The sequence below is a fragment of the Cheilinus undulatus genome, linkage group 22, assembly GCF_018320785.1.
Source record: "Cheilinus undulatus linkage group 22, ASM1832078v1, whole genome shotgun sequence".
Lineage (NCBI taxonomy): Eukaryota > Metazoa > Chordata > Actinopteri > Labriformes > Labridae > Cheilinus > Cheilinus undulatus.
The window spans coordinates 5113164-5136106 of NC_054886.1; the positions used below are offsets into that span (position 1 = coordinate 5113164).

The 22943-nt window shown below is 38.9% G+C and overlaps 3 protein-coding genes across 3 annotated transcripts; all 3 read right to left on the reverse strand.

Annotated features, from left to right (window-relative positions):
• Window positions 1-896: 896 nt before the first annotated feature.
• On the reverse strand, window positions 897-5220 carry LOC121504684 (ependymin-like). The gene is made up of 6 exons (XM_041779694.1): window positions 4945-5220; window positions 4789-4823; window positions 4553-4687; window positions 2531-2717; window positions 2096-2183; window positions 897-1262 (listed from the first exon to the last, which is right to left on the reverse strand). The coding sequence occupies exons 1-6, from the start codon at window positions 5009-5011 to the stop codon at window positions 1130-1132; spliced, it is 645 nt and encodes a 214-aa protein (XP_041635628.1). The 5' UTR covers window positions 5012-5220; the 3' UTR covers window positions 897-1129.
• A 3319-nt stretch (window positions 5221-8539) lies between these two features.
• Window positions 8540-11157, reverse strand: LOC121504773 (ependymin-like). Its single transcript, XM_041779833.1, has 6 exons — window positions 11062-11157; window positions 10853-10887; window positions 10624-10758; window positions 9244-9430; window positions 9074-9161; window positions 8540-9001 (listed from the first exon to the last, which is right to left on the reverse strand). The coding sequence occupies exons 1-6, from the start codon at window positions 11126-11128 to the stop codon at window positions 8872-8874; spliced, it is 642 nt and encodes a 213-aa protein (XP_041635767.1). The 5' UTR covers window positions 11129-11157; the 3' UTR covers window positions 8540-8871.
• Window positions 11158-16184: 5027 nt separating this feature from the next.
• Window positions 16185-21756, reverse strand: LOC121504563 (ependymin-like). The gene is made up of 4 exons (XM_041779451.1): window positions 21541-21756; window positions 16964-17150; window positions 16794-16881; window positions 16185-16721 (listed from the first exon to the last, which is right to left on the reverse strand). The coding sequence occupies exons 1-4, from the start codon at window positions 21754-21756 to the stop codon at window positions 16592-16594; spliced, it is 621 nt and encodes a 206-aa protein (XP_041635385.1). The 3' UTR covers window positions 16185-16591.
• Between the last annotated feature and the right edge of the window lie 1187 nt (window positions 21757-22943).

A 22943-nucleotide genomic window follows, 5' to 3' on the forward strand; every position in this document is an offset into this window, starting at 1 on the left:
GGACACGGCATCTGTGGTTTCCAAAAAGAGTTTTAAATTTTGATTCATGTGACCACAGAACAGTTTTCCATTTCGTCTCAGTCCATTTTAAAAGAGCTCTGGCCCAGAGAAGATGGCGGCATGTCTAGACCACATTCACATTTGGGCTCTTCTCTGCATTATACAGTTTTCAGTTGCATTTGTGGATGGTACAGTGAATCGTGTTGACAGAAAGATTCCTGAAAGTGTTCCTGAGCACACGCAGTGATTTCCAGTTCAGAACCATGCCTGCTTTAAATGCAGTGATACCTGAGGGCCTGAAGACCGCAGGGGTCCAATACTGACCTTTGGCCTTGTCCCTTACCCACAGAGGTTTCTCCAGATTTTTTAAATCTTTTAATGATATTATGGGCTGTAGATTATGGGATATTCAAAGTGTTTGCATTTTTACATTGAGGAGCATTTTTCTGAAATTGTTCAACAGTTTTTAGACTCAGCTTGTCACAGATTGGCGAACCTCTACCAGTCTTTACTATTGAGAGACTTTTGTACCCAGTCAGGTTGCCATTTAACCCAATTAGTTGCAAAATGCTCATTTCCACATATCACCCTGTCCCATGAATGACTAATAATCAGAATCAACCCTGAAAAATCAATAAAAGTCATCCATTACAAAAAAAGACCCTGCTCTGGAGTCTTCTCTTGATGTGTCTTGTGTTTTTTTAAGGTTCGTACTTAATTTTTTTATTTATTAACAGAAAGACCAATCACAAGGAAAAGTGGTGTGGCATTATGCTAGAAATAGAAAAAAAAAAGGGTTGAGTCATTGAATTTTTTTATTCTGTTGTCACTGAACACCTAGCAAACAAAACACTTGAATACTTTAATTTGAAATAAAGATGGAAAATATACAAACATTAGTTTTTGTGTTTTTATTGGAAAAAAAACAGGATTGAACAGTGAGATGTGAAGGAGGTATGGTCAGGATTGTTTTGAGCAGAGTACTTTTTCCCAAAGATTTAAACATTTCTAGAAATGAATCTGAGTTTGTATTTTTCATGCAAGCACATGTATCCTATGGTAAATGGCAAAGCTGTGATTTAGTGGCCCAGTTTAATTTATTAAGGTTTGAACACACTGGTCAAAGCCTTTATTTCTTGCGGAAGAACAAGGTAAAGAAGTCCACCGGCTCCTCGTCACCGTCGGTCACGTCTGTACTTGGGCAGAAGGACGGAGGGTCTAGCTGAGTGGGGTCTGAAATCCCGATGTTGTTGTTAAAGTAGCTGGAGAACAGGAAAACCAAAACTTAATGGTTTCAAAAATGGACATAGGCTGTAGTTTCAGAAAAGTAAAACCGGCCCTGAAGACCTTTAACTGAATTCTGTCTATGGACAGAACAGTTAGCTTCTACTTGCTGCACATGTAGCTACCCAGAATAAATAATGGTTAATCTGCTCTTAAAAAAGTAGCTGGAAAAAGACTTTAACTCAAGCTTATGGTCTCAGTTGTTGGGTATTTCCTTCTTTAAAGGTCACATTATTATGAAAAATACACTTTTTCAGGCTTGACCCCTGGTCTGTCCACAATCCCCCCAATAATCAGAAAAAAACCCACTCCCTCCCCCACTTTCCTTCTTCACCTTTCAGGAAATGTGTGCTGAAACAAACCATTCTCAGATTTTCCCCTCATGATGTCATTTGGGGAGTAAGCCCCGCCCCCCCAGGTTCGGTTGGCCCTCCTTGCTCGGAAAAAAGTTCCGCCCTCCTCCCCTGATCTTCTCTCAGCTGAGAGGAGGATCAGGAGAGCTATATTCATTAACCCACATCCATTCCCTGAGATGGGCGGAGTCAGGGGTGGAGTCAGACAGCTCATTAACATTTAAAGCCACAGACACAGAAACAGCTCATTCTGGGCAAGGCTGAAACAGAGGGTTTTTAGACATGCAAAAATGCAATATTGGAGTGTTTTTTCAGCAACAAACTTTACAGGCATGCTTTGGGGACCTCTGAGACCAATATAAACCTGTCTCAAAGGGGTCAAACATGCGACCTTTAAACAGTCTACTCTCCTGCACTAAAGTTTGATTTTTGAGACGCTGACGTCGACATAAACTGACCTTGTGAGCATCCATCCAAACTGGTCTGTGTGGAACGCATTGCTGACAGGAAAGCATCCAAATTCAGTCACCGTGGCTAAGAACTTCCCTGTTTGTGGAGAAAAATAAATTATTCCCAACACTGGTTGTTTTCAGATAACGTCATGTCACAGTGAAGAACTCCAGATGGGGGGCCGGAGGTGGTTTCTGCATGGAGAAGCACTATTAAAATGCCAAAGTTTGTGCTGTTTACAGCAGTAATGTAGAAATTTACTGAGGAAAATTTGCTGTGTGCAAAGACTTTGTGCAGAACTTTCCTCCATCCCCATAGACCCCTAACAGTTCTTCACTTCCTGCCCCTCATCTGACTTTTACATGACTGGGATCAAGTGATGGCAAACAACCTTTAGAAGAATAACCTGCTGAGACGGTCCTAATGGTTAAATGTTCTCTGACCTAATTTGTTGGGCAGATCCCCTGTCCACGCGTTGACAAGAAGTCCTTGTCCAGGTCCAGACGAGCTGCCAAGGACGATCTGGCCCAGCAGAGAGGCATCTTTTGGGATGGCCATAGGCATGAAGTCTACCTTCAGGGGACTCTTCGTGCAGGTACGCTCATGGTCTTTGATGTCATACATGACTTGCTGAAAGAGGGAGAGCGTTGGATGAGGAGAAATAATTTAATTTAGTTCTGGTATTTTCTTATACACTTGTCTTTAACTGTTATGTATGGACAAAATTTGAAAAAGTGTGTTTTGGAATTTGAGGGTGACCCTCTTTGGTCCCATGTAAGTGGACAAAATTTGACAAAATACTCTCTTTGGTGCTCACTCAGTGGACAAATTAGACATTGAGCTTTCTTTCGCCACCTTTGGTGCCCTAACCCTAGTCAACAAATTTTACAAAGTGCCCTCTTTGGTGCCCTTTAAGAAGACACATTTGACCTAACCTGTTTCGTATCTCCACTGCGTGAATATTCTTCACATTCCTCTGAGAAAGCTCCCATAGAAAGCGTTTGGGAAGGGCAGGACTTTTCAAAAAATTCTCAGAAGGTGATTGGAGGGATGTTCTGTCTGTCACATTCATGACGGGCCAATCAGAGCGGCCAGACAAAATGGCGTTGTATGCATGTGCTACTCTTCAGCTGACAGGCTTCTGCTGCCATAGATTGTTAATCGTGGAGCTTCTTGCTGAATAAAATTGATGCCAGTGCTGATTGGGAGACGTGCAAAAACACTTTCTGTGCCAGGACAAGCTTTTGGTGTGGCTCTAAGCTCTTGTTTTAAAAGAAGTTCCAATTAAACTGGCGCTTTCCTACAGCAAAATCCGAGCTAACAGCGACCGCGGCAGCAGCCACTGGATACACTGGTCGACCCCACCTGTAACAATCGCAAACCCATGCCGAAGCAGACCTGGAGGAGAGCGAAAACATCTTTTCTGTCATTCAAAGCTCAGTGTTGCTCTCTGCCCTTGTTTTGATAAAAACGCATCATCCAGTTCTGACAAAACTGCCGCTGTGGCTAAGTCTGAGCTAATTGCCCCATTAGCAACCACTAAGTACAACCAACCCTTTCTCCCCAGACCTCTCACAAACTCAAAGAGTTGTTCTTAATTCTCTATTTCATGCAGAAACACGGTCCAGTTCTAGTGAAACTGACATGATGCTAAAGCTACATCTGAGCTAATCGCCACACTGGAGGCAGCTATTACAAACAGCTTTGCGTACAGCTAAACCCCGCCCACGGCTACTGCCCTATTCTCCTTAGATGACGCTGATTGGTCCAAACAGTTTTCGGTTTGGCTTTTGTAGTCCTCTCAACCAGGGGTGGACAGGCAGTATGGAGTACCGGGCATTTTCCTGGTGGGCCAATGCACTTTGGGGCCGCTATGATTTTATTCCTGCTAAGCACCAGCCCCATAGAGCACTGGCAGAGGTCTGTTTACACCCCACACTACTTTGCCCCGGCTTTAAAGTGAAAGTGATTTACGCCATTCAACTAGTTGTGAGGGGCTGGTTTAAGCAAAAAATGCTGGCGCTGGACACCCCACCCCACCCCAGTCCAGCCCTGCTCACAACAGACAAAGTGCTCTCTTGTCAAATTTTGCCCACTTCACCAAAGTGTCATCTTCGGTGCCCTTAAGTGTACTTAATTTGACAAAATGCCTCCTTTATAGTACTCTTGAAGTAAAAATAAATTGACTAACTGCCCTCTAAAGCACACACCCATACTGCAGAAAATAAATTCAAGTGAATTAAGTTCATTGGAATTCAGTTGACTTTATCACAACTGTATTCAAACCTCTGTGCCCAGGTGCCCTTTTCATATTTGCCCCTGCCCTCAAAAATCCTGAGTGTGCCACTGAGGCAAACACACCCTTGTACTACAGCTCAGTAAATACCAGCTAATACGCCAAAACATGACCTTTGCTATCAAAAGCTTTAGTTACTGCTGCATAGAGATGCTTGTATTTGAGTTACCTCTTTGTAGTGCAGCAGAAAATCAAAGGTGAAGGTCTTGTTCTCCATGGTGCCATACTCGTAGAGTCTCACCCGTTGTCCCTGTGCATCATACAGGTATTTGGCGTACACCCACAGCTTTTCATTCTGTGTGGACTGGAGACAAAAGCATTTGAAATACAAGGTTAAACCTCCCTCTTTTACATATTTTACAGGTTTTGTCAAAGTGAGCTGTTGTGCTCCTAAAAAATACTTACAATGGTGAGCTCCCCGCTCATCAGAGGAGGACTTTCTGAGGTTTGAAAGAAGAAAAATGACACATTCGGAATCTGACATTGCACACTAACAGTAACTCAGTCATGAAAAGACATGAAAACACAGAATCATTCTAGTCTCTGCCAGTGTTTACTTACCACAGGGGTGAGGCTGCTGGGCCAAGCAGCCTGCCACAAAGCACACTAATGCTCCAAGGATTTTCATGCTTTCTGTGTCCAAGCAGCTGCTCAGCAACTCTTCAGCTGCAGAGGGAACTCGCTCTCTTATAAACACCCGTCTGGGTTCAGGAGTAAATCCTGCTCCTCTGGTTTTATTTTTAACCCTGTGAGTGTCCTGAGAGTCAGCGAGCTGTTATCAGGCTGGTATCACGATAGCAATATCTCTTACCAGTGACGCTTCCTGTATAATAGCTGGTCAGGGTTTGGTTATGAAGCTAAACAAACATGGTGTTTAGCAGCTCAGTGGGTTAGAGGTGAGTAAAGTGCTGTGAGTCTGATCTGGATCTCCTTTTCTCATCTCTGCTGGTCCATGTCTAAGTTTACATAAAGCATAAAAAACCACAACTGGTGATTTTATGTTATATTGCCAGGAAGCTAAAGTGAACCCTCAATTCCAAAAAAGTTGGGGCGCTGTGTCACATGTAAATTAAAAAAAAAAAAAAACCTATTTCATGAAAAATATTGGCTCACCTTGAATCTGATGGCAGAAACCTATCTCAAAAAAGTTGGGACAGGGCCATGTTTTCCACTGTGTAGCATCCTCTCAACAGTCTAAGCATCTGTTAAGTGAGTAGACCAGTTGCTTGGGTTTTAGGAGAGGAATGTTGTCCCATTCTTGTCTGATGAAAGATTCTAGCTGCCCTACAATCCTGGGTCTATTTTTTTATACAATGTGACCAATGTTTTCTACTGGCGAAAGGTCTGGATGGCAAGCAGGCCTCTTCAGTACTAGCTCTGCCTTAAGTTATGGTGTAAAGTCCACACTGAGCCCTACGATGAAACTATTAAAGTCAGTGTTACTCAACCCTGCTCTAACAAAGAGCCAAATTATTGAAAAAAATGCTTTTGCAAGAGCCACAATCTAAATGGAGCGAAGTGGCAAAAATGGGTTAAAGTGGCAATGAAAATAAGCGAAAGGTGGCAAAAATGGTTAAAAAAACGACAAAAAATGAGGGTAAAAGGGGCAAATATGCATACAATGGAGAAAAATGGGTAAAAAGTGGCAAAAATGGTCAAAAAGCTGCAAAGAACTGGCAAAAATGGGGGAAAAGGGGCAGATAGGCAAACAATGAAGAAAACTGGGTGAAAAGTGGCAAAAATAGGTGGAAAATCACAAAAAAATGAGTTACAGGTGGTCAAAAAGCTGTGAAAAGTGACTAAGATGGGCTAAAAGCTGTAACAAGATGGGAAAAATTGGGAAAATTGGCATTTAATGGCAAAAGGCAGATTAAATAGGCAAAAAATTGCAAAGAAGCAGGAAAAAAGTGGCTAAAAGTGATGAAAAATGTCAAAAAATGGGATAAAAGTGGAAATAATGGTCAAAAAGTTGCTACAAGAGGTGGTAAAAATGGGTTAAAAGTGGCAAATATGTGAAAAAACTGACAAAAATTGCACATAAGGGCAATGAAAATACAGAAAAAAAAAGTCTGACAATAAAGTTTAACCGTTTAAACCTACTGTATAAGTGTGGGAAACACACCAATTAATTTGAGCATTAATGGGTAATTTCTGAGTTCAATATTTCCATTTTTAGGGTTTCTGGAGAAATATATTTCAAAATAAGACATAAAAGAGCCACAAATCATCACAAAAGCGCCACATGTGGCTCAAGAGCAATATACTGAGTATCACTGATTTAAGTTCTAACTTGCGTTGTGTCATTGTTCGGTTGAACAACAGAGACGAAAGGGTGATCTGAACTAGTACAGATTTACATTCAAACTAACCCAAATATTGTTGCAGATCTGACATTTCATCTTCTCTTAGCCAATCACTGAAAAGAATTTTTTAACCCAGAGTTTGCTACAGATGCTAACAACTAAGAATAACTTATGCTAACTGCCGTTAATCCTCAAACAGCGTCCAGTGAGGACGAAAAATACGACAAGACATTTTGCAAATCTGAGTTTTTAAGCCTAAAGTAACACTGAGTGGTGAAATCGCTAATAAATTGAAAAGTCCTCGTCTTGTCATCCTCCAGGTTATCCTGTCTCTCAGTACTATCACTATGACAACCAGTTTACACCGAGTAAGATTTAAGTTATAACTTAAGCCTATGAAACTATCTCAGCTGGTGCAACACCTTAAATGTTAGGAGAGTGTAAACACCGTCGAAAGGAAGAACTTACATTCAAACTAGGCTATGTTTGAACTCATGCACAGGTGCAACCCATAGCTGGACTCTTCTTCTGTGAAGCCATGCTGTTGTGATAGATACCGTATGTGGTTTAGCATTGTCATGCTGAAATATGCAAGGCCGTAATGGAAAGAGATATTGTCTGGATGGGAGCACATAACGCTCTCAAGCAATAATGCAACTCCATACCATCAGACATGCAGGCTATAGGACAGTGCACTGATATTGAGCTGGATGGTCCCTCTCCTCTTAAGTCTGCAGGACATGACATCTGTGGTTTCCTAAAGGAATTTCAAATTTTGATTCATCTGACCACAGAGCAGTTTTCCATTTCGCCTGAGTCTATTTTAAATGAGCTTTGGCTTAGAGAAGACGGTGGTGTATTTTTTAGATGTTATGGCCAACTATGTTAACAGACTATGATTTATGGAAGTGTTCCTGAGCTTGGTGAACCTCTACCCATCTTCACTTCTGAGAAACTCTTCTGCTCTAAGTCAATACAGTTCTTTGCAATGCAATTACATTAGAAGACTCTTGGTAGCCATGAAAGCACACCAAACCTAATTCCTCTATAGTGTTGCCTTAAACCTACTTTATTCCCTTGAAATACACCAAGGGTGCTCAACTAAGTAAAAAGGCCAGATTTTTCCTTGACAAATGCTGTGGGGGCCGGACTCACAACCAATGTAAACTTAATAAATATTTTGGTTTAATTAACTTATTTCTGTTAAAATATTTTCATTTTCTTTTTAATGCATGTCAATGCAGCAAAATCAGTCCTGATTGCTTATACTACAGCTGAGTGTTGTTGTACTCAAGGACAGTCTTGGTCTTGTCTTGGTCTCGGTGCACTCTGGTCTTGGGCAAGTCTTGGTCTCGGACAGTGTGGTCTTGAGTAGGACACTACTACAACCAGCCACAAGGTGGCGACTGAAATATTTTGTCCAGTCATTAGTTGGGCTGTTACGCCCTCCATCCCTGAGTTTGACACTAAGACGCTACATAATGGTTGATGACAAACAAATGCAGAAAGCCAGCCTTTTGTTTTGATTATATTTCAGGGACAATAACCCGCTCTAAGATTCTGAAGATTCTGAAGCAGAAAGTTGACCCAGAAAACTGCAGCTTTAATAAAGGATGGATGAGTATGTGTTTATCATGCACCATTTTTCCTTATCACTGGCCTACAGGTGGCTACCTTACAACAGATACTGAATTGTTGTGGGGTTGTATTAATAGCTGCAGGGCTTAAGAAAACAAGATACCCTAAATGGAACAACAGTTTCTGACTTTAATAATCTTTTTGGGGCAGATGAGAAGCTGTGAGGGGCTGATGTCGCCCCTGGGCCGCCAGTTGAAGATCACTGTGATACACAATCACAGATCAATTGCATTTATTCTTTCATGCATGTTGACAGAAATCACGGGAATGTGAGAAAAAGCCTCGTATGCAAAGGTAAAGAAGGTGCAGTCATGATGAGCAGAACTGAATAAAAACATTCATATCTTGCAGTTTTTCAGTCTTTAATCTTGTAAACATTGACACACCCAGATTCAACCTCGGGCCATCTTTTGGAAGCAAAAGTAAGAAATGTTTAACCTAAAATGTATCATATGTTATCAGGAACAGTCAGCAAAACATGATTTGACTGCATGTTTGCAGCAGAAATAAGGTTGTCTAGTTAATGGCAAATCAAAGTTTGAGGCCCTCAGTTCTTCTGTTTGAGCAAGCTCAACAAGTCAACCGGCTCTGCATCAGCTGGCATCTCTGCGTCCTCACAGAAGGATGGAGGGATGAGCAGTTCAGGGTCTGTAATCCCGATGACGTTGTTGAAATATCTAGGGAACAGAAAGGCGAATAACCAACCAGCTGTTCTCTACATTTAACATGTAACACTAATGTAAACTTACGTAGTCTGCAGCCATCCATATGGTTTGACCTGATATTCAAAGCTGATAGGAATGCAGCCAAAGTCAGTCACTGAGGCCAGGAATGTTCCTGCAGGGTTAAACAAAAATAATTATGACAGGATTGAAGAGTAAATATCTGATACAAGTCCAGTGGTTCTAAGCTCTCTCACCTCCTTGGTCGGGCAGTTTCCCCGTCCAGGTGTTCATCAGGAGTCCTTCTGCAGGTCTGGATGAGTCACCCAGGACAACCTGGTGAACGAAAGTCGCATCGCCTGGGATGGCCAGAGGCATGAAGTCGTCCTTCAGAGGAAGTTTCTGGCATGTGCGGTCTTTGTCGTCGATCTGGTACATGACATGCTGATGGACAGAGGTTGTGAGATCAGGAGAATGATCATTTATTTAGCTCAGTCTTAACTTCATTTCTACATGTATCATATGACGTGTCAAGTACAAATGTCACTTTATCTATTTAGAAAGTTTTATTTCATGTATCATCAAACACTCAGTTCTTTTAAAAAAATATTGTAGGAATATTAAATTCAGGAAAAAAAGAAACTAAAATATACTGATTTGCTTAATAAATGCATCAGCAATGACATCTTATTCAAAGGCAAAACTAAGATGAATCCTGACTCTACTGCATTTATTGAAGGGTATCATCACATCAGATGTCCCACTCAGCTTTTTTTATCATGTGATGACCAAATGACCTACTTGCCATGTTAATGATTTACCCCCATGAAAGTTAAACACACATCACCTTTGAATATGTCAGGATTGAGATGCAATACAAGAATAAAATGATAAAGTCTGAGACTTTATCACTTGGCTCTTCATAAAAAGCTATGCATTTCTAGAAAGCAGCACACAGGTGAAGACTTGACACTCTTTCTTTTTCAGTGACAAGTAGCACACCTAATTGTACTTTTACAACCCCGGTTTCTAAAAAGTTGAGGCGCTAGGTGAAACGAAAACAAAAAACAGAAGGAAATTGTTGTCAAATCTCATAAACTCTAATTTTATTCACAAAAGAACATAAAGAACAATGTAAAATCATGAAGACTATGAATATCCCACCATCTACAGTTCATCATATCATCAAACGATTTAAAAAAAAAATCTACTTGCATAAGGGAAACAGCCAAAGGTCATCTAAAATGGGCTGAGGCAAAATGGAAAACTGTTCTGTGGTCAGAACTCATAACTAAATATCTCGCAAAGAGGACTGAGGAATGTGGCACCTAGATTCTTACATCAGATAAGAACGGGACAACATTCCTCTCCCAAAACTCCCACAACTGGTCTTTACAGGCCGTCGTTAAAAGAAGAGGGCATGCTATACAACGATGACCCTGACCCCAACCCAACTTTTTTTAGATGTGTTGCTGCCATCGAATTCAACATGAGCTCAGTCAATAATTTATGAAACGGTAAAATATCTTAGTTTCAACATCTGATATGTTGTGTATGTTCTATTAGTCAAAACATAGGGTTTTAAGCTTTCAAAACAATTGCACTCTGTTATTTACTAATGTTGATGGTGTAATCACCTCTCTGTAGAGCAGGAGAATGTCATAGAAGGAAGTCTGATTGTCCAAACTGACGACCTCAAAGAGTCGTATCCGCTCTCCGATAGCATCGTAAAGATATCTGGCTACGGCGAACAGCTCTTCATTCTGTGAGACCTGGAGAGTAAAGAACAGGATGTTTAAATCTCCATCTGTCACGTATTTCATTTCCTTTGTGTCATTATGTTCAAACCCCATAAGAGAGACTTACAATGCTGAGTCCCCCGGTCAGCAGAGGAGGACTTTCTGTGATTTAGAAGAACATGAGTGATATTATAACACTGCAGTTGGTGTTTGACTCCAAAAAATTGCAACAATCAAATAAGCAATGAAAAACATCACAGCTGTTAATGTTTCATTGTTGGGAAAGCATTCAGTTACATAATAAAATCACTCTGAAGAATTTTCCTCTTTACTTACTGCATGGTTGAGGTCTCTGGGCCAGGCAGCCTGCAAGTAAGCATGCAAACGCTAGGAAGACTTTCATGATGTCCAAGCTACTGTTCTCCAGCAGTGACAAACTCTGCTGCTAAAGAGGGGGCTAACATCCATATATATAAAGACCTCTCATCATAAAAGTTAGTGTTCTGTTCATAAAGGGCCATAAAATCTTGTAATTCTTCCAGCAAATGAAGCTCATTAAACTCTGTGAAGACTAAATCCAGGTTAATTCTGTATTGTGAAGCTTAGAAAAACATTGTTATTCATGTTCTCAGTGGAATGAGGATAAATATGTTTTCACAAAAGAAGGAGGGAAATAAAGGGTGAAGTGGAACCTGGCAGAGTAGAGAGGCTGATGTTTCTGTGGATGACATCACAGTCATATGATGTTCAGGTGTGATGATCAGAGCACCTGATCATCACACCACACTCTAAAGGCTCACACCATCACACAGTTTTCTCTTTTTGTTTCATGTGTAAAAGTTCAAAGCTCTTTTGTTGCTTTATCATCTTTTACAATGGCTGTTAGCATGTTCTTATTCCATAATGATTTTATTTGGGATTTTTTTTTTCCATAATTAAAAGGATTTTAAATGTAGGATCTTAAGTTTTAGGTGGTATGAGGTACATTCAGCTTTTCCCACAGTTTTCAAATCTGTTCCGAAAATTTGACAAAACCATGCGACCAGTGGAATAATTTTTTAAAACTGCCATGAAAACTGTTCATAAAGTTTACAAAATTAAGTATAACTTCCCAAACTCTTTCCACAGTTTACAGGAATGTTCCCGAATTTTAAAAATCTGTTCTCAAAGTTTACAAAATTGATCCTAAAGTTTACAAAACCATAGTACAGTTTCCCAAAACTGTGCTCTCTGTTTACAGAAATGTTCATACGATTTATAAATTTCCCCACGTTTACAAATCTGTTCCCAAAGTTTACAAAATTAAGTATAACTTCCCAAAACTGTGTCCACTGTTTACAGAAATGTTCCCAAAATTTACAACTCTGGCACATAAGTTTAGAAATCTGTTCCAAATATTTACAAAACTATGCAGGCAGTTCATCTTATAACTTCACAAAACTTAATAGTTTACTGTCTGTTACCCAAAGTTTATAAATCTGTTCCCAAATTTAAAAATCTGTTCCTGAAGTTTACAAATTTGTTCCTAAAGTTTACAAAACTGTTACATAACTTCCTAAAACTGTGCCCTTCGTTTACAGAAATGTTCATAAGATTTACAAATTTCTCCAAGTTTACAAATCTGTCCCCAAAGTTTACAAAGTTACCTATAACTTTCAAAAGTCTTCCCACAGTTTGCAGAAATGTTCCCAAATTTTTACATATCTGTTCCCAAAGTTTACAAATTTGTTTCTAAAATTTACAAAACCACTCATAAAACATGGTCCTTTTTAAACATTTCCATAATTTCCATAACTCTCTTTTATGTTTACAACGCTGTTCTTGCAGTTTACAGTATCATTCCCACAGACTGCAAATCTGTTCCCAGTTTACAAATTCACCCTTAGTTTACGAAACATTTCATCAAAGTGCACAAAACCATGCCCAAGGTTTAGGAACCACGCCCTTAGTTCATGATCCACTCCAAAGTTTTCAAATCTATCCTGAGAGTTTATAAAACCATGCTTTAAAAACATGTGTCCTCAGTTCTCCAGTCCACTCCTCAAAGTTGACAAATTCAAACCCATATTTATAACTTTATCAGTCCCAAAGTTTACACACCTTACTTGCAGTTTCAAAAATTTCTTTACAAAACTGCAGTGCCAAATTTACAAATTCACCCTTAAGTTCGCTTGTTTTTATCAGACATTCCAGCTAAGTGTCCCGGTCACCACACAGATTACAATTACAACGGCTTAATGTTAGCATCAACCCAGCGAGCTCAGCAATGAAAAGACCACTCCAGATTTGTACTGGTCATCATCATGGGTCTGGTAAACCACAGACTTGATAGACTCTTGCTAAAAAGAACTACTGAATCAGATATGAGTAAAACTGGCTCTATTTTAGACCAAAATGAATGAAACTGTTCTCAAAAGAAACACACAAGTTTTAGGACTATTCATCTGTGTTCTCTGGTTTATAACTTCTCTCCTTCATGAACAGAGCTTGACATTAAACTTTTTTGCTCACCAGCCACGGTGGCTAGTGGTTTTGCAAAACTTACTAGCCACTCTGTATTTTTAACTATGAGCTATATGCCAAATTTGGTACAAAGGGTATGATAAGACACACATGCTCTACTTTCCCTCACCAATATGATCAATATCAGCTCTCCTCTTAATAAAGCACCCCTCCCTGCACATATGAAACAGCACACTACAGAGATATGTCATACTTCACTGTTAGAGACAGTCATCTAAGAGTCAAGACTCTTAGGTTTTTATTTTCTTCAATGGATACTAAGTTTATGCTTGTATCAAAATACTGCTAACTGGCTGTTTATGAAGACGACACTACAGCAGATTACAAGAACATCTCTAATTTTCACTCTGACAAATTTCCACCAGAGAATATTAAGTGTCAAACTTCTCCTGTCCTCTGCTCTGTTCTCCTTTAAACTGTATGGTGGAAATGTGTGTATGTATATGTGTGTCTAAAATTAATTTAAAATCTGTTTAAATAATAGATGACTTACATTTGGAGAACATTAAACTGTACTGTCTGTTGTTTAATATTAGAGGCAAAAAAATCACCGTTCAGTTGAATTCTCTTTGACTCTTCAGTGAACAGTTACAGACTTTTATCCTTCTGCCTCTGTCTCTCACTGCCTCAGTGAACTGATTTAAAGTTTCAGGGTTTCTCTTGTCTTTTATACCCGTTAATTATCCATAAATGGCAAATCATTATACAAACGAATCAAAGGTTTTAATAACGTTTAAATTATGTGCGAGTTTGCGGAGGTTTTATCATTTAGATATGGATGGAGTATTAATCAAACAAATTTGAGCCTTTATGTGCTGAATTGCTTCTCAAGCCTAAATCATAAGGGCTAACAGACAAGCACGGTCAGAGTGAAGCATTAGTTGTGACACTGATTAATTCAACCAGCCATCGTGGCTGGTTAGAGTCATGCTGCTACCGCCACGGTTGTAATCGACCCGCATTTAGCTAGTTGGTGGGTGTAAATGTCAAGCCCTGTTCATGAATGTCATTTTTGTTGTTTTCAAATCTTGTATTTACTTTCATGTGTTGTTCAATATTGACAGCTGATTTGGTGTGCTGTGTATGTAAAGACTTACTCAAGTGTTTATAGATAATCTTTCTTTTCTTTTCATGACAAGGTCTGCAGCAGCACAAAGCTGACTTTGTCTGTTGTATGTAGTATTTACTCTCGGAGATTACCTCATATAACCTGTCTAAAAAATCCAAGCATCTCATCAAGATTGAAATTTACAAGGTCAGCTCTGAAGATAAGCAGCACCAGCATGACCTTCTGAAGTATGACAGCTGTAGTAATACTATAATAAAGTCATTTAATCATAGACCTAAAAGGATCTTCTGTCTCTATTTACCTCCCAAAAATCAGATCTATTTAGTTAAAATGAAGATAAATTCTGCTGGTATCTGCTTACAGCAGCTACAGTATCTTGTTTTGTTTTGATTTAATAAAACTAATGCTCACACTAACTACAGAATCTGCAGAGGAAGACCACTGATTGAAAGATTTTGATTGGAGTTTTGGGAGAGGAATGTTGTCCCATTCTTGTCTGACGAAGGGCTCTAGCTGCCCAACAATCCTGGGTCTTCTTTGCTTTTTTAAAATCATGTAACCAATGTTTTCTACTGCAGGCAGGCCAGTTCAGCACCAGCAGCCTGCTGCACCAGCTGTGCATAAGTTCTTTCTTAAGTTATGGTGTAAAGTCCACACTAAACCCTACGTTAAACCAGTTCACTTCTAACTAAAGTTGTGTCATTGTTCGGTTGCACCACAGAAATGTAAGGTTGATCTTAACTAGTAGAGATTTACGTCGAAACGAACCAAAAATTCCTGCAGATCTGACATTTTCTCTTACTTTAGCCAATCACTGAAAAGCATTTTTTACCAGCCATTATGTTAAGATTAATACATACGAATTAGCCATTCTTGGCTGAAACTGCTATTTTTTTTCATATTTTTTCATATTTTTTTGTCAATTATTTCCAATTATTTAAAAAATATATATTTTAGCATCTTTTTTCTTTTTCTTTTTTTTTTTTGAGAGCACAAAAGAACGCATAAGAATCACCTAAAGATCTGTTTCCTAAACAGATTTCCCAAAAATCAAAATAAAGTATTTTAGCATCAAATGTAGTGATGAGCAGCAAAACAGCCCCAGAAAAACGTGGCAAAAATATCTCAATCACCCCCTTGTGGAAGGCTGCAGAACAGGTGATCTCAAAGCTAAAGGCTGAATTTACAAGAAAATAGAAATATTTTGACGCTAATTTGTTACTTAGACTAAAAGAATCATATTCATTCCTCTGGAAGTCCAGCCCCTAAAGTGTCTGCTAAGAATAAAGCTAGAGGTAGTGATAATAGATAGATGCTGATTTTGCTCTTATTTACTCTTTTATTTCTGCCCATTTCACTTGTTTGTCTTCCATGTAGACAATCTTAAATATAAGCATTTATTCTTTAAGTCATGTTGATACAAATCACAAGTACGAAGTTCAAGTACATTACCGCTCAAAAGTTCACCTGCAAATGTCTTTGTTTTCTAAAGAAAAGCAGACAAACATATGAAAGATTTTATCCATTTCGCAATCAAAATGATTCAGATAATTTTCGAAGAATTATCTACATTTTAGCGTAGATGCCTCTTATCAGCAACCGTCAGTCCTCTGCATCAGTCTCCTGGTAATGGAGTGGCCAGCACAGTCTCCAGATCTGAACCCTACTGAGCTGTTGTGGGCGCAGCTTCACCGTACGGTACGAAGGAAGACTCACTCAAGCCAGTCCATCTCGTGGGAGATTCTCCAGGATGGGGTGAAATCTCATCAGATTACCTCGAAAAACCGAGACCTTGAATGCCTAAGGTCTCCAGAATTTGATAAACACATTCATCATTTCCATCAAAAATAAGAACTTCCAAGTCTGATAATGTCAGCATGTTTAATTCATTTGCAAAATTCATGTACAGACTAATTTCATGAGTGTTTCCATGGAAAACAAGAAAACTTCCAAATGATCCTAAACATTTGAGCAGTAGTGTATGTACCAAAGCAAATGTGAGAAAAAGCCTCGTATGTAGAAGTAAAGAAGCTGCAGTCATGATGAGCAGAACTGAATAAAACGTTCATATTTTGCAGTTTTTCAGTCTTTAATCTTGTAAACATTGACACACCCAGATTCAACCTCGGGCCATCTTTTGGAAGCAAAAGTAAGAAATGTTTAACATAAAATGTCTCACATTTTGTCAGGAACAGTCAGCAAAACATGCTTTGACTGCATGTTTGCAGCAGAAATAATAATGTATAGCTAATGGTAAAGCAAAGTTTGAGGCCCTCAGTTCTTCTGTTTGAGCAAGCTCAACAAGTCAACCGGCTCTGCATCAGCCGGCATCTCTGCGTCCTCACAGAAGGATGGAGGGATGAGCAGTTCAGGGTCTGTAATCCCAATGACGTTGTCGAAATATCTAGGGAACAGAAAGGCAAATAACCAACCAGCTGTTCTTTAACTTCAACATGTCACACTAATGTAAACTTACGTAGTCTGCAGCCATCCACTTGGTTTGTCCTGGTATTCAATGCTGATAGGAATGCAGCCAAAGTCAGTCACTGAGGCCAGGAACCTTCCTGCAAGGTTAAACAAAAATAATTATGACAGGATGGAATAGGTAATAACTGGGACAGGTCCAGTACTGTCATGCTCTCTCACCTCCTTGGTCAGGCATGTTCCCCATCCAGGTGTTCATCAGGAGTCCTTCTCCAGGTCTGGATGAGTCACCCAGGACAACCTGGTTCACAAAAGTCGCATCGCCTGGGATGGCCAGAGGCACGAAGTCGTCCTTCAGATGAAGTTTCTGGCATGTGCGGTCTTTGTCGTCGATCTGGTACATGACATGCTGATGGACAGAGGTTGTGAGATCAGGAGAATGATCATTTATTTAGCTCAGTCTTAACTTCATTTCTACATGTATCATATGACGTGTCAAGTGCAAATATCACTTTATCTATTTAGAAAGTTTTATTTCATGTATCATCATACACTCCGCTCTTTTAGAAATATTGTGGGAATAGTAAAGACAGGAAAAAGGAAAATTAAATTATTAGGATTTTTTTATGCTGCTGTTGTGTAGAAATGTATGGAAAATCATTTCCACCACTTGACAAAGAAAAATGTGAAAGTTAGGTAATTAAAAAAAAAAAACTCATAAATATGAGATAAAACGTGATCTCATACTTTCAACTTTTTAGCTCATAATTAACTTTTTAATTAATCATTTTGACTTTATATCTTATAATATTATTAATTTTAATTATGACTTTTTATCTCATAATTATGACTTTTCTCCTTATTTAGTGGTGGAAATGGGCTTCCATAGAAATGGGACTTAATATGCATTAAAAGAAAAATGACAGCAATAAAGAATTGTCATATGTCACACCTCAGTTAGAAAGTCAGCGTGGTAGTTAACTAAGGAGACTACAGAATGAATATTCTGTGTTTTAAGGCTAGATTTACTTTCATATTATTTTTCGAGTGTTTGTAGCAGAGGGCTGCCGAGGGGCTCTTGGATGAATACTACTTCATTAGCAGTAGGTGGAGTTAGCTTGTATGCTACACACAATCTTTTTACAGAGCTGATTCTGATGAAAAGAAAACAGTATCATCAGCATATGGGTGCTATAAAAGCAACTACTTCACCCAGTGTTTCTTTCAGAGCATTCAGCGTTTATTTAGTGTTTATTCAGCCGCTCTGGATGTTGCTACTAAAACGTCTCAGCCTGCACTGTAAAGCAAGGTGTGTCGGTCCTCCAGTCAGGCATTTGAAAGTGAATTTAAGGAAATGGGTTGCCTTGATGTTGCACTTAATCAGTGACTGATTGAGTAACTGACAGTGACTAACATGTGATATGCAATGACTTTTTAAAATATTTCTCAAGATGATGTTTCTCCTTTTGTGTAATTTTAGTTTAGTTTTTTTTTTTTTTTTTTTAAAGGGGAAGAAATTCAGTCACATTCATAGTTGGGATAAAAATGATAACGATGAGCACATCCTCTTGACCATGTCTGCATGCATAAATGCATTGGTTGCAGCCATGTGATTGGCTGATTAGTGATGTGCATTAAAAGGTAGTGAAACAGGTGTTCCTAATAAAGTGACCAGTGAGGGTTCATATGTGGTATAGTTAGATGACTGATATAATGGTGACAGCAGATGCAGAAATTTCTGCCAGTTTTTACAGCGATATATCAGCCGGACATATCTGCCGACAGGGATTTGCTTTCAAGGAAATGATTTTTCAAAGTCCCTGGAAATGTTTTATAGAAAGACTGAAAGATTTTAAGAGCTGGACTGCATTGTACATCTGACTTTGTTAGCTTGATGCGAACCACAATGTGTTAATTTTAGTTAAAGAAACCATCTATTATTGTTGATAATTCTAAGTTGAATAGATAATTTGAATAAATATTCACATGACAATGTTGTCTAGAATTGATTGTTTCCTATGCTAGTTACGTTGGCTTCCTTGCACGCCGAACTTTGCTACCCTCCTCTTTTTTCTTATTTAATGGCCGTTAGCAGACCTTTAGCAATCATCCAGTGGTAGTGATGCATTAAAACCAGACACTGTTGAAAAGAACTGAAAAATACAGTTTCAAATTGAGATTACAGTCATATTAAACCTTTATTTTTAACAAAAACAGTGTTCATTTTTGTCAACTAAGACTATGGCCAAAAACATTAGCTGACTTTCTTTTTTCCATGAGGAAGACGAGACTAAGTCTAGCTTTAAATAAATCTACAGTGATAAAAACTTGATGAAAAATAAGTTTAGTTTTCATAAAAGAGACCAAGACAGGACTAAAACGTCGCTGATGGACTGTAGGATGTTCAAAACTGTGCACAGAACTGGAAAAACACAAGGAGAGATTGGGTAGAGAGCAGCCGATGTATATCAGCATTTTCTTCACTACACTTTAAAGAAATAAATGAATAGTGCAATAATATGGACTAAAATGTTGGAGTTTTGTTGGACTTTGAAGACTAAAAATGACTAAAATGTGACTAAAACTGAAAGTTATTTTAATCTACAGACTAAGAATAAAACTAAACTGAAAACAGCTGCTAAAATAAAGTTGTGTTACTCTTAGGATGAGCATTACATTGAGGCAGAACCATGTATATTTGATTATTAAAATTAGCCTCCGCGAAACTTTAATGGAAGTATCATCACATCAGACATCCCGCTCAAATTTAGGTTTTTTTTATCATGTGATGACCAAATGACCTACTTGCCATGTTAATGATTTATCCCCCATAAAAGTTAAAACACACATCACCTTGGAATACGTCAGGATTCAGATGCAATAAAAGAATAAAATGATAAAGTCAGAGGCTTGTGTTGTTGTTGCCTCTTTATAAAAAGCTATGTTTTTACAGAAAGCAGCTCTATGGTGAAGACTTAATTTTACTTGTACAACCCCGATTCCAAAAAGTTGGGTTGCTGGGTGAAATGCAAAAACAAACAGAATGAAACTGATTTCAAATCTCATAAACCTGTATTCTGTTCACAACAGAACATAAAGAACATATCAGATGTTGGAAGTGAGATATAAAAAATAGTGGCTGATTTTGAATCTGATGGCAGCAACACACTTCAAACAAGTAGTGACAGGGCAAGAAAAGGCTAGAAAAGTAAGTGGTACCAATGAAAAACACCTGGAAGAGCTTTTTAAAACTCCACTGGCAACAGGTGAGTAACATGACTGGGTAGTAAAGGAGCATTTTAGGCCCTGTCCCCATGGTGATGAATTCAGGAGTATAGGCAAAAGTTTTTTGTCGTATCAGTGTTTCATCCACACGGAAAACGGCGTTTTGGGTGACTGTAAACGATACTTTTTAAAAATAGGTCCCAGAGTGCACAAATCTGTAAATGACTACCGCTTCGTTTCTGTGTGGACAGCCTCCTTTCTTGAAACGATTACGTCACACAGAGCGCAGCTCTCTGAAGACGGCTGCACAGGTCCGGCCAAAACAACAGTGGCGAATTACAGGGTTGTGTTCGTGCTGCAGAAGCTACTGAGCTTATTATGGCTTTTACAGCAAAATCTAATGCTCCTTTACCACCACCGTACGCGGATATTTCCTGAAACAATCCCATTTTACAGAAAACTTTTTCAAACTAAATAGCAATATATTGTGTTCGTCTCCATGTGGACGGGGCCTTAGAAAGGCTGAGTGTCTCAGAAGTAAAGATGGCAAAAGTTCACCACTCTGTTAAAAACTGTGCCTAAAAATTGTGGAACAATTTCGGAAAAATGTTCCTCAATGTAAAATTGAAATTGTAAAAAAATCTCAGGGGGACAAAGCCAAAGATCTATACTGGATGCTGTACCACGCAAACAAGAAGCCATAGTGAATGTGATCCAGAAACGCCTCCATCTTCTCTGGGTTAAAGCTCATCTTAAATGGACAGAGGCAAAATGGAAAACTGTTCTGTGGTCAGAACACAAGCAGAACTAAATATCTCACAAAGAAGACTCAGGACTAACATGACCCACAAGATGGATTTGTTTCACACATCCATCCAGACACACAGTGTTTGGGAAAGGGCAGAGCCTTCAAAAAAAAAAAACAAAAAAAAAAAAACGGGGAGGGTGATTGGATGAATGTTCTGCCTGTCACATCTTTACGGGCCAATCAGAGAAACAAAACACATGACAATTAGACTTTTGCCGAATCCGGTTGGGAGAAGGGCAAAGACATGGTTTTCCGCATGGTTTCTTTGTTCTTCTTTTAATAAAGAAATGTCATCAAGGTCTGATAAAACTGACGCTATAGCAGCATCCACGCTAATCTCTTCCGCCATAATTGCACCAGCCTCTTGTTGCTGCTTGCTTACATAACAACTCCACCGCACCCAAAAGTACTGCCTCTTATCTTACATGAACTATCTGTTTAGATGGGAGCTTTGCAAGATGGATTCACCAGTGAGAATCACAGAAATGGGCGAATCCATCTGCTTTGCAAGATTAACTCAGGACTGTTTAGCAGCTAGAATGATACATCAGACAAGAATGGGACAACACTCCTCTCCTGATTCTCCAGCAACTGATCTCCCGACCTTCCAAACCTTTACAGGCTGTTGTTAAAAGAAGAGGGGATGTTATACAACGGTGAACATGGACCTGGTCTATTTTTTTTTTAAATGTGTTGCAGCCATCACATTTCAACATCTGATATGTTGTGTATTTTCTGTCAGTTAAAATGTTGATGGTGTAATCACCTCTCTGAAGAGCAGGAGAACATCATAGCTGAAAGTCTGATTGTCGTAACTGCCGATCTCAAAGAGTCGTATCCGCTCTCCGATAGCATCATAAAGATATCTGGCTATGGCGTACAGCTCTTCATCGTGTGAGACCTGGAGAATAAAGAACAGGATGTTTAAATCTCCATTTGTCACGTATTTCATTTCCTTTGTGTCATTATGTTCAAACCCCATAAGAGAGACTTACAATGCTGAGTTGACTAATTTAATAACAAAGAGTTTGTTAAAGTGTTCCTGAGGTTAACAGATATTCCCCCAGAGTTTTCAGAAACATGCAAAGTTTACAAAAAAAGCCTTATAATGAAATGAATTCTTGCAGTTTACAGTATCATTTCAAAAGTTTACACATCTGTTCCCATATATTACAAATGCATTCCCAAAACCATGCCAACAGATTACAAATCTGTTTCCAGTTTACAAAACAGTGTCTGCAGTTTATAAACATCACCAAAGTGCACAAAACCATGCCCAAGGTAAAAGAAGCAATGCCCTTAACTCATTAACCATCCCATGCTTTAAAAAAAAAAAAACCTCAGTCCTCCAATCCACTCTTCAAAGTTTACATATTCAGGAAAAAGATTTAAGACACAGTGCCTTTATTTCTCAAATTTGTTCCTGAATTTTACAAACCTTACCCGCAGTTTCAGAATCTGTTTACAAAACTGCAGTGCCAAATTTACAAACTCGTCCTTACAGTACTCGCTTGTTTTTATCAGACTTTCCAACTGAGTGTCCCGGTCGCCACGTAGATCACAATGAGATGGCTGTAGTCAGAACTGCTGAAGGTTAACATCAACCCAGCGAGCTCAGCAATGAAAAGACCACTATAATTTTGTACTGATCATCATCATGGGTCTGGTAAACCACAGACCTGATAAACTCTTCCTAAATAACACTACTGAGTCAGATCTCAAACCAAAATAAATGAAACTATTCACAGAAGAACCACCCAAGTTTGTAAAACAATTCCTCTGTGTTCTCTGGTTTGTAACTTTTCTCCTTCATGAAGGTCATTTTTGTTGTTTTTACTTTCATGTGTTGTTCAATATTTACAGCTGATTTGATGTGCTGTGTATGTAAGGACTTATTTAAGTGTTTATAGATAGTCTTTCTTTTCTTTTCATGACAAAGTCTGCAGCAGTACAAAGCTTAGGAGGCCGGTTTATCCAGTCAGGGACTGAGCTGACTTTGTCTGTTGTACGTAGTATTTACTCTCGGAGATTACCTCATATAACCTGTGTAAAAAAATCCAAGTATCTCATCAAGATTGAAATTTACAAGGTCAGTCGCTCTGAAAATAAGCAGCACCAGCATGACTGTCTGAAGTATGACAGCTGTAGTAATACTATAATAAAGTCATT

What these genes read in the sequence shown, in the direction of transcription:
- LOC121504684 (XM_041779694.1), bottom strand. Translation starts at nt 5,011, where the DNA reads ATGAAAATCCTTGGAGCATTAGTGTGCTTTGTGGCAGGCTGCTTGGCC. An exon ending in TTCTGCTGCACTACAAAGAG is followed by an intron (nt 2,718 to 4,552) that starts GTAACTCAAATA and finishes TCCCTCTTTCAG; the next exon opens with CAAGTCATGTATGACATCAA. An exon ending in GGATCTGCCCAACAAATTAG is followed by an intron (nt 2,184 to 2,530) that starts GTCAGAGAACAT and finishes CTCCACAAACAG; the next exon opens with GGAAGTTCTTAGCCACGGTG.
- LOC121504773 (XM_041779833.1), bottom strand. Translation starts at nt 11,128, where the DNA reads ATGAAAGTCTTCCTAGCGTTTGCATGCTTACTTGCAGGCTGCCTGGCC. An exon ending in GAAACTGCCCGACCAAGGAG is followed by an intron (nt 9,162 to 9,243) that starts GTGAGAGAGCTT and finishes TTAACCCTGCAG; the next exon opens with GAACATTCCTGGCCTCAGTG. An exon ending in TATGGATGGCTGCAGACTAC is followed by an intron (nt 9,002 to 9,073) that starts GTAAGTTTACAT and finishes TCTGTTCCCTAG; the next exon opens with ATATTTCAACAACGTCATCG.
- LOC121504563 (XM_041779451.1), bottom strand. Translation starts at nt 21,756, where the DNA reads ATGGGGTTTGAACATAATGACACAAAGGAAATGAAATACGTGACAAAT. An exon ending in TTCTCCTGCTCTTCAGAGAG is followed by an intron (nt 17,151 to 21,540) that starts GTGATTACACCA and finishes TCTGTCCATCAG; the next exon opens with CATGTCATGTACCAGATCGA. An exon ending in GAACATGCCTGACCAAGGAG is followed by an intron (nt 16,882 to 16,963) that starts GTGAGAGAGCAT and finishes TTAACCTTGCAG; the next exon opens with GAAGGTTCCTGGCCTCAGTG.